Raw genomic sequence first — 14640 nt, 5'->3', positions numbered from 1 at the left:
TCAATGAAAAATAGCTAACTTACCGTAATATTGGCTACTTGTGGAAAATTTGCTTTGGCACAGTTCTTTGGATGTTGAGTAGCATTGCTGTAGTGATAGTGGATGAATCCAGCAAGACTCTTTGGGAAAGTGTTGGCTTAGTAATACAGTAATTAAAGCAGTATCAAAGAACTCTTATAGAACCATATGGTTTTTATTCTGTGTCTCGCCATTATGAACCAAACTACATGTGATAGAAGTTCCATTACTCTCCCTTGCAGCACTTTAAAAAAAAATAAAAATAGCTGACACAGGAAGCTGGAACTGGGGGCAGATGGCTGACAGAAGGGAAGAGCTCCTAAATGCTTTTGCTTTCTGCTCTTTACATGCTGAAAATTGCCCCCTACAGCTACTGTCTTATCACCCCGGGAAGAGATATAAGGTCCTCATATCTATTCCCTTCCCGGGAGAAAAGTATTGGGATGGGGTTACTTTGCACAGAACAGCAGAAGCAGGAATGGTCATGTAGCTTCTCCCTTCAGCCAGTCCTCAGTTTCTCACAGCTGCTTTAAAAATATGTAAAAAGAAATTAGCCTCTAATCTGTAGGTTAGCTTTCCAGCAGAAGAAACGTATACTCACTTTCATTGATAAAGGCCAGGCTATAGATATTTTATATAAACTTCAAACATGGACAGATCTATATAGCTATAACACCATGGAGAGCTATTTAGATGCATCTACACACATTTTTGCAGCAATTTAGTGCCACATAATATAATAACAAATATTTATGGGATTTAATTCTGGATAAACAGATGTTTCACTTTTTATTTGTAATTGTCAATGTTTAAGAAATCATAAATAAAAACATCTATGATGTACAGTTTTCTTTCCTGCTAAACATGACTTAATGCAGCTATAGAAATGACATTATAATTACAAATAAACTATCAGAAATTGCACTGAAATACAGATCCAGATCTTGAAGTGGTAAAATAGCAGGAAACCCTTGATGAGGTTTCAAGCAATTGAGGAGGGAACTTTAATAAACTTCTGTTTGAAAGCTGAACAGTGCTGGAATGTATTTCCATTTCTCAAGGATTTGTGGTCCAAATGTATTACTCAGCTCTTGGCGCTGTCCTGTGATATTTTGTTATATATGTATTCCAACAGAAGCATATCCCTTTTATCCAAGCAAGGTCTCTGCTAGATACTCTTTCATTCCAAAGTGTACAAAACAAACGGTATGGAAAATGTAACTGTTACAAAGCTAGCAGAAGTATAGTATTTTTTTTAAAAAAAAATATTTACATTGGATAAGAGAGATGCAAAATGGAACTCTTAGTATACCTTTTGTGAAATGCTAGTACGTGATGGTAGCACAGTTTTTTCCAAAAAAAAAAATGAATAAGTAAATCTAATGTTTCAAGTTCTTAGTCTAGTCTTGTAAAAATGAGGAACATTATCCTCTCCACCCCATCCCATCTATTCCACCCAGTTTCTATGAATGGGAGAGATGTTTGAAACTCTTGTGCACTGGAACTTCTACTGGCTGTGGCTAAATCCAAGACATTGGACAGCTGCAGAAATAATGCTAAACCATATTTTAGGGACCACAAAAACATTTAACATTACAAGAATGAGCTTAGCTTTTGTCCAGGCCTGTGTGCTCTCCCAGCTTCTGCACCTTTGCTGTGAGAAGGAATCTGGAAGCCTTCCCATCCACTTTTGATTAACTGTAGTTTTGTCATGTTGCCCAAATCTAGACAACTGATTATTAACTATAGTTAGGGAAACATGCTGACTTCAAACCATGGTGAAGGAGTTGATGAGCTAGTCTTATTTTTATTAGCCATAGTTAAATTTAACTACAGTCTGGGGTTTGGACAACACACTAAACTGTGGTTAATCTCAGAACAGAAGTGGAAGCTTTTGATCTCCTTGTGGTCATGCCAGAGGAGGAGAGGGGGTGGGGGGAGCGTGTGAGCCCATTTTGTTCAAATGCAACCACTGTTGTGTGGAAAGGAAAAATGGAAAAATAAAGTTCTGGGACAAGAAAGAACAAAACAAGCCCACCCTCACTTAAATTCTTCTATCTACAGTATATCTTGCGAGAATGTTTTACTCATATGGTCATAGTTGGTCTTAGCCACCTCAACCATTTGTATAAATATTTACATACCTTGATCCAGACCTTAGTGCCTGAACCAATGCTCACCAACTTACTTGGGCACCCACTTTTAAGTCCCAAGAACAACTTTGTACATGGAGCTGTTGCATTTCTTAGTAAAGAAGCCCTTGCATGTGGAGGACCCATGCATAGATCAGTGCCCCTATTCCTTCAGAACAGTTAACAACTTTAAACAGCAAATCTAAGGTGTATAAAAAACACACATGCATTTAGTTATGTTTCTAATAAATTTTCTACAGGTTCATATTGTTGTAACTCCCACAAATGCTAAAATTTACATTGACTGCGTTGAAATAATGGAAAAACCAATTAAAGAGGGTGGAAATATCACAACTGATGGCTATGAAATACTGGGTAAACTACAGAAAGGTGACAGGAAAACAGCAACAGTAAGTAACAAGCTTTACTTTATATCAGTTCCAAGCACATGCAAAATGTATTTTGATATCCTTATTAAGAGTCTACTTACAACGTTTAGGATATACTTAATAACCATCAAGACTCAAGTGGCATCTTAAAAACATATTGTGGCAGGAGTTTTCACAGTGATGCCCTACTTCACCAAATAATGCTCTTTGGATTACACACAAGACACTATCACAAATCACAAAAACTACTCATCTGCCCAGCTCTGGACCAATTTTATGCCATGAAGTCAGTTCCTTTTATATTGACTTAGGATAATGTTCAGTCCAAGATGGATGAACTTGGTTGCTCCTTGTTACAATGTAAATGGTAAGTTTTAGTCAAAATTACCATATGAACCAAAAGCTGTAGCTCTGAGAAGTTGACTGGAGTATTCTCAGACCAAAATATAAATGTAAATAAACAAGTTAGCGTTTTCTGACCTCCATCAAAAACCCCCACAATGCATCTGTGTGCTTAATAAAGATATTCCCATGGCATTTGTTGTAGAATAGAAGTTGGCCTTCTGATCTAGTAGCCTCAACATATGAGTCAACAGTAGCATGACTCAGTCATGAAAGGGCTTGAGTCACATAATCTTTGGCTGGGAAAATATTTCTATTATCTGAACAACTTTCTTCCACTGCTATTTTTATGTACTAATATATAAAGCTGCAAGACATTTATTGCATTAAACAAATCTTATGTGTGCTTTGTTAAAAATGTCTTTGATCCAAAGTAAGCAATTAAGTGACCATTTATTCAATGTTGTCCTATGCTGTATTGCTGAATAGCACTTTACTGCCTTGGCTGAATGGCAAAAATGATTCTTGCATAATATCACCCTGCATAACTATTTTTTTTGAAATTTCCTACTGATGTAACATTGAAGACATTTGTGTTTTTGTCTTACAGTTAGAGATCCAGAGCTTCGACATTGTATGTAATGCTGTTTGGACTAGCAGAGATAGGTGCTGTGACATTCCTTCTAGGGTAAATATAATATTTAAAGCCTCATGTCAACAATCTGAACCAGTCCTACACAGAGGACAATGCGGAATAATGTTTGAAAGGTCCCTGTTGGGAATGACAAATTGCTTATGTGACTCTGAATCATCCTGAGACTCAGAGGGCAAGAATGCAGATACTTTACCAGAGCCATATTATAAATGCTGCTATTTTGAACTTAGGTACAGTCAGGCCACATTTCAGTCCAATTTTATCCCTTACAGATATATTTCCCATACGTATGACAAGATTTGAGGGTTTATTTTTAAAATAAGCAATAAATTTGCCCTATTCTACTCATACATATCCTCATAAATGCTGTTGGAGCCAGTGTGGTATAGTGGTTAAGAGTGGTAGACTCGTAATCTGGGGAACCGGGTTCGCGTCTCTGCTCCTCCACATGCAGCTGCTGGGTGACCTTGGGCTAGTCACACTTCTGTGAAGTCTCTCAGCCCCACTCACCTCACAGAGTGTTTGTTGTGGGGGAGGAAGGGAAAGGAGAATGTTAGCCGCTTTGAGACTCCTTAAAGGGAGTGAAAGGCGGGATATCAAATCCAAACTCTTCTTCTTCTTCTTAAGTGAGTGTATGTTTGAGTCAAATTAGAGATGGAATAATGAGGTAGTTGGGCTATATGATGGTGAAATAGTCATGTTTTAGTTACTGCTAGTGTAAATTAGCAGGCAAAACTCAAAAGGGTGAATTTGCACTAATCTGTAATGGGCTAAAGGTGGAAGAAAAGTTCAAATAAGGAAGGCAGAATGGTTGAGCGATGGTCAAGTGGAGGACACTGTGTGGCTTCTGCACAGAGAGAGGAGAAAAGATGAAAAAGAGATGTAGTCTTACAAGAATAACAAATTGTTGTGTTTTTTTTATAATATTTATTAAAGTTTTTTAAACAATAAACAAAAAACATACATAATAACATAGTCTTTTCAAATTTCCACATTTCATTCCCCTCTTTGGACTTCCTCACATCTCTTGTTCCTGCATTCTGACCTCACAAATTTTGCTAACAAATTATTTACTTGTTTCCATTCATATCATATAATTATCCAATATTAAATCTCAAATTTTAGAATTTAAATCACACTTTTGAGATCTTAATTTGAAATATTGTTTATCCAAAATTTGTCTTTTCTTTCAATTACATTCAATTACATTCAAATTTATATTCCTTATTACTAATTTGTTGGAGCCGTGTTATTACAAATCTTACATCTTTCTTAGCATTCATACAATTTACAATGTTTTTGTAGATAATCCTTAAATTTCTTCCAGTCCTCCTCCACCAGTTCCTCTCCCAGGTCTCGGATTCTTCCAGTCATCTCAGCCAGTTCCATATAATCCATCAGTTGCATCTGCCATTCTTCCAGCGTGGGCAAATCTTGAGTTTTCCAGCATTTAGCAATGAGTATCCTTGCTGCTGTTGTAGCATACATAAAAAAAGTTCGATCCTTCTTTTGCACACTCTGGCCGACAATGCCTAAAAGAAAGGCCTCTGGTTTCTTAGGGAAGGTATACTTAAATACCTTTTTCAGCTCATTGTATATCATTTCCCAGAAAGCCTTCACTCTAGGACAAGTCCACCAGAGGTGAAAGAATGTTCCTTCAGCTTCTTTACACTTCCAACCTTGTGCCCTGAAAAAATGTTTCTACTAAAATATGCTGGGCAATTTACTATCTTATTAAAGTTCTCCATGTTTTTTGTTTCAGTACCATTTTGAGACTTGCAACTTCTTATCGACTTCTGCCCCAAAGTTTGTGTTTAAGAAAACTCAATATCCATCTTCCCAAATGAGTGCAAACAGTGTCTACTCTGAGTAGACACATGCTCTCTTTTTCCAGGACACACCCTCTTTTTCATTGGTAGAGTCATCATAGCAATCCATAGTTAAAAGTAAAAGTTGGCAAAAGTGTCCTCTTTTTTTGTTGTTCTTCAGAATGGTTTTCTGATACACCTTCCTTCTGAAACCCAAGCAGCCCTGAAAATCTGTTACAGAGGTTGGGAACACTCCAGAAAGTGGCACAGGGGACTTCTAGGGGGAAAGAATGATTGGAGAATATTGTTTCTCCCTTCTCTTCTGCTACCAGACACTTCTGTTGGATTATTAACTGTTTCAGAAGCAGGATGACAGCATTGAATTTTCCCTCATATCGATCACAGATTATATGGAAGCTATAACTCTGGATGCACCTTTAGAGAAACCCCCTATGGCACATGTCAGGACAGCACACATAAGCAACCTGAATTTCTTTAATTCATATGTGTAGATTACTATGTGTATGGGTAAATCGATTTATCTAAATCTGTTTTTAGTCCTAAGGATAAGTCCTACAATATAGGAAGTCATAAAAAGTGTAGCAAAACATCTGCTGAGTATTTTGCTCCATCCATGAGCAATGTGCATTTGGGACTAAGCAGCAAGACTTCCACACCAGCCATCATGGTTCCCAGGCAACCTTGAGTCTCCGTTCTCTCTCCTGTCTGTCTGCCTGCCCTTAAAAATATAATTTAAACATGCTACAGACAATAAAAAACATATTTGAAACAATTCTTTTGGTGATCACCCTTTAAAAAATATTCAAGGGAAATGACAGATGTTTGTCCTTTAATTTTCAGAGGGATGAAGCAAAATGCCCATCGTTACCAAATGCTTGCACATGCACACAAGACAGCGTGGGACCTCCAGGACCTCCAGGACCTGCTGTAAGCAAAATTGTTGCATTGTGATTACCAGACATGTGACTGTAGAGTACCTCAGATTAACAAACTGGAATCCATAGAACTCCAATGACTTCAGGAAGCAGAGGTCAATGATGATGGCAACAACCTCTCTGTTCATACTAGCACAGGGAGCCAAATTAGCTGCAGCACCAGAATTAGTATAGCAACAGCTTTTGTCTGTTGATGCTCTAGCACAGGTGTAAGGAAATGGGTCCCTTGCAAACAGCCCTGTATGGCACTTTGAAGTCCTCCTGACCATTGGCACTTCAGAAGCCCGGCATTTGGATTGGTGGCAAGTCTGAAGCACTGCATATGATCAAAATGGGCTGGTGAGCCAACTGAGGAGGCCTGGTGGTTGATAATTATACAAAAGTATTGGGGGAGGTGGGAAGAAGAAGTGTTGCGGGGGGGGGGAGCCATTTCCCTCTATTTCCTAACCACAGTGACATCTACTACTATCATGCCAGTCAATGAAGAGGTGAAACTGATGAGATTGTATCGTCACACTTCTGATCAGATTAATTTCACTCCTAAGAGGTAATTTAAGGAAGGACAAAGAGAAATTTGTTGTTGAATGTGCTGCAGAAGGGGAAGTGCGCACTTCATTCATTTATTCAAAGTAAAAGTGTATTTTTAAAAGTGAGATCTTTCTCTTGAAATAGTGAGACATTACTGTGTGGGAGCAGATACCCTTCCACACTATATTTGTAGAGAGTTATACGATAATAGACATGCAGCATGAGGAGGTATATATTTACAATTTCTTTACTGTGTTAAAAATTATTAGCAAATGTTTAAAAACACCCCAGACGTGCATGTGGGTTTTCTTTTGTTTTTGTGCAATGGGGGTGTGCTTCTTGTCACCATGATGATGTTACTACCCAACACATTCCTACAATAATAACTGTACACATGACTATGGCAGCAATGCTTGTTGTACTATTGGGAGCTAAAATTGACCATTCCAGGTACCGCTTTCAATACTGAAACCTTTACAGCAGTATTGATGCACTGGCAATAATCACTGTGTGTACATTGTGTACAATATCACTGCCAAGTCTGGTGAAAAAACCACATCTATGCACAGCTAGACTTCATAGCTTTCTTTGTTGTTTTCAGTATTTTTATCATAGACTTGTAGTGTGCAGTTTGACGCCCGCAGCCCCACAATACGTTGATCTAAAGTTTGTTAGTCTCTATTTGTGCATTGAATGAGCCTATAATGAACCTTCTGCTTCACCATTCAGCTACTTGCGAGAAGTAATATAGCTACTTGCAAGAAGAAATTTGCATTAATATATGATTTTGGACTTCCATGTCTATCTATCCATCTATCTATACTCATTATTTGCATGTTTTTGTTTTAGGGAGGCCCAGGTGCTAAGGGACCAAGAGGCGAAAGAGGCTTAACTGGGCCCTCTGTGAGTATCTGCCTAAAATACACACTTACGTGGATGTAAGTCCTATTGAACTCAGTGGGGCTTACTCCTGAGCAGACATACACTGGATTGTTTTGTAACTGTTTTGTCTCCTCCCTTGGGTTTTTTAAAAAAAGACTTTTTACCAAGTAATTATTTAAAGTTAAAGTATCTGTATTTAGTTCTATATATTAGGACCACATCGTATGCTACATTTTTAGTATACTGTGAATGCAAGAAATATGTTTGCAAATATCTGTACCATCCCACACACCAGGGAGAAGTAATCTTACTGAAAATTCACTCTGTGACAGTTTTCCCTCTGAAATCAACCTCATTCATGTGAAATTATAATATCTGTATCTCACTTTGCTTCCCTTCAATTGCCTTCAGTTTCTATCATTAGTACACATGTGAGGAAGATATAAGAGAAAGGATGTCAGTTCTGCTGCATTGTTCTTCCCTGTCCCAGGAAGTTATGTGGGGTTGGTTCATCATCTATATTTTATGGAGGAACCTGAGGCAATATTTGTCAACATCACAATGGAGGCACCAATATTTGATCAAATAATGCCACCAAGCAATAATGCCGACACTCTTGGCTTATCATCTTTCACACCTTTAAACTACATAATATTTTGATAAAGCTGCTACAATGTGACAAGCTCACCAGCAAGGCAAAGTTTTACCTCAGCTGATGGCTGCCAGTGTTTCTAAATGCACAAAAAAAAGAGTTTCGGCAAAGAGCCGAAACACAGTGGAACCCTCAGATTTCTAGACAGGCCTTTTATAAATGCTGTCACCTTGTGAAAACATATTATGTGAATCCATCTTTTACGTATGTTCTTTAAGATAACCACTTTGGAAGAATAAAAGGCTAGCTAGCAAATGGGTTTCTCTCTTTTTCTACTTTAAGGGGCCACCTGGTGCTCACGGAGATGTAGGACCTAGAGGCCCTCAAGGACCACCAGGACCACAGGGGCCAAATGGACTTTCCATTACAGGAGAACCAGTAAGTAAACAGGCATTCTAGTTGTTGGAGAGAGCAAGATAGCCTGCATAGCATATTTAGTGCTCTCGGATACTCTTTAACTATTGCGCTTTGACATTGTTCGTCACATAGTAGAAAATACTGAAAATAAGTGCTTTAACACACGACATCATATTTACAAGCATTGCAATACTGGCAGATTACACACACAAAAAATAGCCATACTATTGTTGTGGTGATTTAGAAGGAACATTGCTATGCCTTTCTGCATTTCCAGATAAATTCTTAAGCTTTCAAAAGGTTAGGCAATTATCTGGCATTCTCTGAACTATTTTCTGATAGTTAACCATGTCACTATTCTGAGAAACTAAATCGTGTGATGCAGGCTGTGTAGGTAAATCAGAGGAAAGAATGACAAAGGGGCTGGAAGAAACAGTCCAGCCTTCCCCAGGAGCCCCCCAGTCTGGTGAATGGGATGGGTTGTACACTGTGGGGCTGGGATTTAAGGGGGAATCACTCCAAGTCTTCCCAGCCCAACGTGCATGATGAATGGCACCTTCTAAAACTTGCAGTATTTCCTCCTCCTAGGGTCGTCAAGGGATGAAAGGTGATGCTGGAGAGCCAGGACTACCTGGTCGCTCAGTAAGTTTGCTTTTTTTAAAAAAAATAATATGGTCATGCTACTTATGCTGCACACGTCCCATAAGTGCTAACATATATTAAGTTCTCACTTGTAGCCTGGTATGCATAAGTTTCTGTTTAGTTTCACTTGCTCTTCAACAGATGAGACAAAATGCTATTGAAGTTCAAAATAATAAAACAAGACCACACAGGTACAAAACCACATCATGTATCAGCTGTGAATTGGTACTGAGAAATGGGACTAGGTTTTAAGGAAACAAAGAAGGCATCAAAGTTCCAGGAAAAACTGGGCAACAACACAAGAAAAAAGACTCTCAAGCTCAGAGGCCTCACTATCCATTTTTTACATCCCTTCATTTGGAGAACTGTTCCTTAATTCCTACTCTCTGCTTCTTTCTACTTAACCTATTCCTGCTCCAGAATAAGACCTCTCCTTTTACTCTGTGGCTGCTAGGCTTACTCAGGAGTCTTTGGTGATGTACCTTGTCAAAAGATTTTTGAAAGTCCAAGTCAACTGTGTCAACCAGATCACCTCTGTCTCTATGCTTGTTGGTACTCTCAAATGTGTGTCTTGTATTGCATAACTCAATAATTCTCTCTGATTAATACTTTTCTTCTTCTGTAGGGATCTCCAGGCTTACCTGGCCCCCCTGGCCCAATGGGACCTCCAGGTGATAGGGTAATCATTTTTGTTTTATATTTGTTGATGATCACAGTAGGTCTAGGGCTGTGCCATTGGTGGACAAAGATTCCTAGTTACACAACAATTTCCTACATGGAAGTCTACTAGTTTTGAGTAGGACATCCTTTTTGAGTACCAAAAGTAGGTGAGCTGGTGAGGGGCTCCATTTCAATGCTTGTACATGAACTGTGTTTTAACTTACATTGTGTTTCTTCTTTATGTACTCATGGCAAAATAAATATATGGATGACACTGCTCCCTTTGACGGTGTATAAGCAATAGACACATATTTTTCCTACTTGGCAATTATTTTCATCATAGAACATTGTGTAAAGAGAAGCCACCTGGCTTGACTTTAGGAATAGCACAGGGTAGAACTTCCTCAGCAGGACTTCACAGGGCCGGGGTGAATGAATGAAGAGAGCCTGCCAAACCTACAAAAATAATCCCTAATGGATGGGTGCATTTAAAAAATGGCAATCGCCATCACCCAAATGCTTAAGGTTCGTTTGGTTGTCTGTGAAAAGTTAAACTGTGCAGACCATCAGAGTAAAGACTCTGGCTAAGTTTAGATTGAGAGAGGAACAGTAAAGTTTTAGTTACTTTAGGTAGCCGTGTTGGTCTGCCATGGTCAAAACAAAATAAAAATTTATTTCTAATACTAAAACTTTACTCAAAACAAAATAAAAAAATTCCTTCCAGTAGCACCTTAAAGACCAACTGAGTTAGTTCTAGGTATGAGCTAGTATGATACATCTGAAGAAGTGTGCATGCACACGAAAGCTCATACCTAGAACTAACTCAGTTGGTCTTTAAGGTGCTACTGGAAGGAATTTTTTTATTTTGTTTTGAGTAAAGTTTTAGTATTAGAAATAAACTACTCTCCTGATATTGTCTGGTTATCTAAATCGCATAGTGCTTTCTCTTTGAAATTAATATGACAGCTATGACCACTACTCTTGATTAGTTAATATTTCTCTTTCTTGTGTGACTTTTTGGATGAGTGCTCATTATTCTCAGCCATTTTGGGGGGTGGGGTGAAGGGGCGCATGATGTGAAGAGTGGGGGAAGCTCCATTGTGCAAGCAGACGTCCTTGCAGAAAGCTTCCGTTGAAAAGGCTGGTTAGGTGAATCCTGCCAACTAACAAAAAAGGCTGGATGTGAGAAAGCAAACAACAGGAGAAAGAGGGACAACAGAGTCTTAGGTGTAACACGTGAGAAGATGATGATGTTGGAACTTCCTCACAAGTAATTGAGCTTTAGCATTCAGCATGAATTCTTAATCAGAGAAAAGCCTTGATATATTCATGTGATAATTAGTTGATGTTAGCGTAACTAAAGCACAGAACTAAATCACACAAAGGCTGGCAATATCTTTTAAACATATATATTAATAGTTAATGGGCATTAGCCTAAACAAGTCATCATGGAATTAGCTTATCTTTTTAAAGAAACAAAACAATAATACATAAACTTTCACTTTTCAACTAGGGTTTCACTGGAAAAGATGGCCCAACTGGACCAAGAGGACCCCCTGGACCATTAGTAAGTGTTAGCTTGACTGTTTGTGGACTAACTGGGGGGCTTTGACATTGGGGAGGGATTAGCTTTGTAAAAGTCAGTTTGCTGTTATGGTTCTCCCTCTACCTCCTCATTGTTTGTGTTAGCAAATAACTACCTGAGCAGGTTAAATCATACAACTATGTAACCTCTTTTGCCCCAAACCCTAAAGGGTCCAAGGATCTTCAGACCATTTGGTGAGCCTGGTACTCATTCTAAGTTCAGGGCTCTCGTCAACATGCCTCTCTGTGGGTTTGGTACAGTAGTTTACCTGGACAATAATGCTTATGGATCTGTAATATAAGGACCCTTACACACACACACACACACACACACACACACACACACACACACACCACTTTTTAGCTTGCCCAGAACTCTCCACCATGTCTTTCTTCCCTGTTGGGTGATGCTCATTTGAGGCAATGCTTCTCAGCTACTTACTTCTGTGCTGCCTTTTCCTTCCTTGTTGTTTCTCTGTTTCCCTGCTACCTTTACTTTTCCCCTTCCTTGTCTCTATATCCAATATCCCTCATGTCCTTGTCTTGACCCCCATCTCCTTTTCACCCTGGTCTGCTCCAATTATACTCCTCTGACACCATCTCCTCCTCTCCCCCCGCCACAACTTTTATCATGCAGCTGGTTGGACATTTCTGTCTTTCCCATGACATTGCCTTGACCCAACCCTTCCACTCTGCCTGCCTTACCCTTCTGGGCAGATCATCAAGCAGATGGAGCAACAGAGGGATCACTGCTCACAGCATTCACAACATACTATTATATAGGCATCATCTAAATGTAGACTCTTATGTAGCCAAAAGAAGTACCAACCATGCATGCACATACATACATACACACAAGGGGTGTGTGTGTATGTGTGTGTGTGTGTGTGTGTGTGTGTGTGGTATCAACAGGCTTGGATGAACTGTAGGGCTCGTACATATACAAAAAACCTCAGGAAACAAAACTTAGGGGAAACTCTGCCCCCTAGCCCAATGATGACCAAGCATGCTCAGTGGCTTGGAGGGGAGGACAGGACAGAAAAAACCAGGGGAGGGGTAATATAAAGAAGTATCCTGGAAAAGGTCATGGCTGGCTGGCTGGCACACTTCATTTTGTTGCAGGCCTAATTGGTTTGATATAATTATGCATATTATTCAGTGCCAAATTTTGCTGTAATATCACTCTGGCAAAATGTGCATCCTTTTGACTCCCCTCTTGCATTCTAAGTCCTATTCCTATCAATCCTGTATTGTTTGTTATCCAGTTAGAAGATTTGATGACTACAGATAGTTATGCAGGAGGTTTTATTAAGAAAAAGATCTGGCTGTGTCTAATGTGGTCTGCACATGTTCATTATGCTGGAAAATAGTCAAAAGGAAATCATTTCGAGTACAGTTAAGCTTTGGGAATACTAGAAGCTTCATAATGTTTTATGAGGCTTGAAAATTTCTCTTATGGAATTTGTTCCTTTGATGTGATTAGAAAGATGTGAGTGTTTTGCTGCTGCTTGGAAAATCTGTTAAAAGAAAGCCTGCTAGTTGCTAGGACAATGCTTTTTCATGAAAAATCAATAGGCTAAGCATTGAAAATTATTTTCTTTTAAGATGCTATTTAATTACTTCCATACTAATTGTTAAATAAGTAAGTGAAAGACCAATCCTTTGCTCCCTAGGAAGGTAACTCATGAGACTCCCTCTGCACTGACAGAGAAGATGGTAGTGGGCAGAGAGAGATGGCCAAGGATGCCAACTTCCAGGTGCAAAATATAGACATAGGACATATCCAGTGCTATTTTTCTAGAAAAAGAGGTGCTGGAACTCACAAGGAATGCCTCCCTTGTTCTCTTATAATAGCAATGGTGTCTACCGGAGAGGTGCTGAAACTGAGTTCCAGTGAGTTCTGCCTGGAAAAAAACCATACATATACATATACATCATATATTGAGCTCAAAGCATTTAAGACTCCTCAGATGAACCTTGGATCAAGCAATTCACACTGTTGCAAAACATTTCAGAGAGCAAGACTGAAATTGGTTTTGAACTTAGTTCAAAACACACTGGGCTTAATTAACTTTTTTTCAACCTTTTTTTAAAACCTTTTTTAATTAACCTGGATATTTCCTTCCTTTTTTATAGCAACTGAGTGTCTCTCCCAAGCTTCATCAACCTCAGCCCTCCAGATGTTTTGAGACTACAGTTCCCATCATCCCTGACCACTGGTCCTGCTAGCTAGGGATCATGGGAGTTGAAGGCCAAAAAAACATCTGGAGGGCTGAGGTTGAGGAAGCCCAGTCTCACCTTTCCACATCTGTTGGGACCTAGAGCCAGTTCAGCAGTTCCTCACCAGTACAGATTGGGCAGGTGGTGGTGGTGGGACGGGGGTTGAGATGACCAGAAAAATAGAATTTTATTGCCAGATGCAAGCTTAACTTGTTCATAGAGCATTAAAGAAATAAAACAGAGACTCACTGTTTATGTTACAAGGTGTGTCAGATTGTGAGGAAATGAAAACAAATAGTAGTAGGAAAAGTTTTCACATGCATTCCCTGCATTTGGTGAGTATCATGTTTGTTGGATTTAACAGACTATTATGTCCTCCTCGCCTTTTCAATGTACATTTTTGCAGGGTGCCCCAGGTGTTCCTGGAGTTGCTGGCCCAACTGGAAAACCAGGAAAACCAGGAGATCGTGGCTCTCCGGTAAGATAACCAATGATTGGCATTTAGTGCATCTGTTATTAAAGATACCATCAAACGTTGAGAGAGCCATTGTGTGATGTGAGTCTGAGAAAAGTCTATCAGTACAACTAGCTAATATCTGAAAGTTAAGATGTTAAGTCTAATTTTCAGCAACTTCACTCCTTACAGCACATCTTTTTTTGCAATTTAAGTCAGGTCTGGAAATTGTGGCCAGGGCTTTCCACTAAAAAGAGAGCAGAAGCTGCACATGCCAAGGCTTATATTTCTGCACTATGTAAACATCTGAGAGCAAAATCAGCAGAATTACTGGAATTATTCTTTTTTAAGCACAGTCAAG

At 39.1% G+C, this 14640-nt stretch overlaps 1 protein-coding gene across 6 annotated transcripts in view; it reads left to right on the top strand.

Moving 5' to 3' along the window:
* The window catches only part of COL12A1 (collagen type XII alpha 1 chain), a 113280-nt gene that overhangs the window by 84448 nt on the left and 14192 nt on the right, over positions 1–14640 (top strand). For all 6 annotated transcript variants that reach the window (XM_081856639.1, XM_081856643.1, XM_081856644.1 and 3 more), the window contains 9 exons: positions 2411–2560; positions 3492–3569; positions 6206–6292; positions 7678–7731; positions 8645–8740; positions 9308–9361; positions 9987–10040; positions 11535–11588; positions 14232–14303. In XM_081856639.1, coding sequence (XP_081712765.1) covers positions 2411–2560; positions 3492–3569; positions 6206–6292; positions 7678–7731; positions 8645–8740; positions 9308–9361; positions 9987–10040; positions 11535–11588; positions 14232–14303 — 699 coding nt within the window. The remainder of the gene's footprint in view (positions 1–2410; positions 2561–3491; positions 3570–6205; positions 6293–7677; positions 7732–8644; positions 8741–9307; positions 9362–9986; positions 10041–11534; positions 11589–14231; positions 14304–14640) is intronic.

The sequence above is a fragment of the Podarcis erhardii genome, assembly GCF_964252035.2.
Source record: "Podarcis erhardii genome assembly, chromosome: 3".
Taxonomy (NCBI): domain Eukaryota; kingdom Metazoa; phylum Chordata; class Lepidosauria; order Squamata; family Lacertidae; genus Podarcis; species Podarcis erhardii.
Note: the sequence above shows the minus strand (reverse complement) of the source record. Positions and strands in the feature narration are given on the sequence as shown.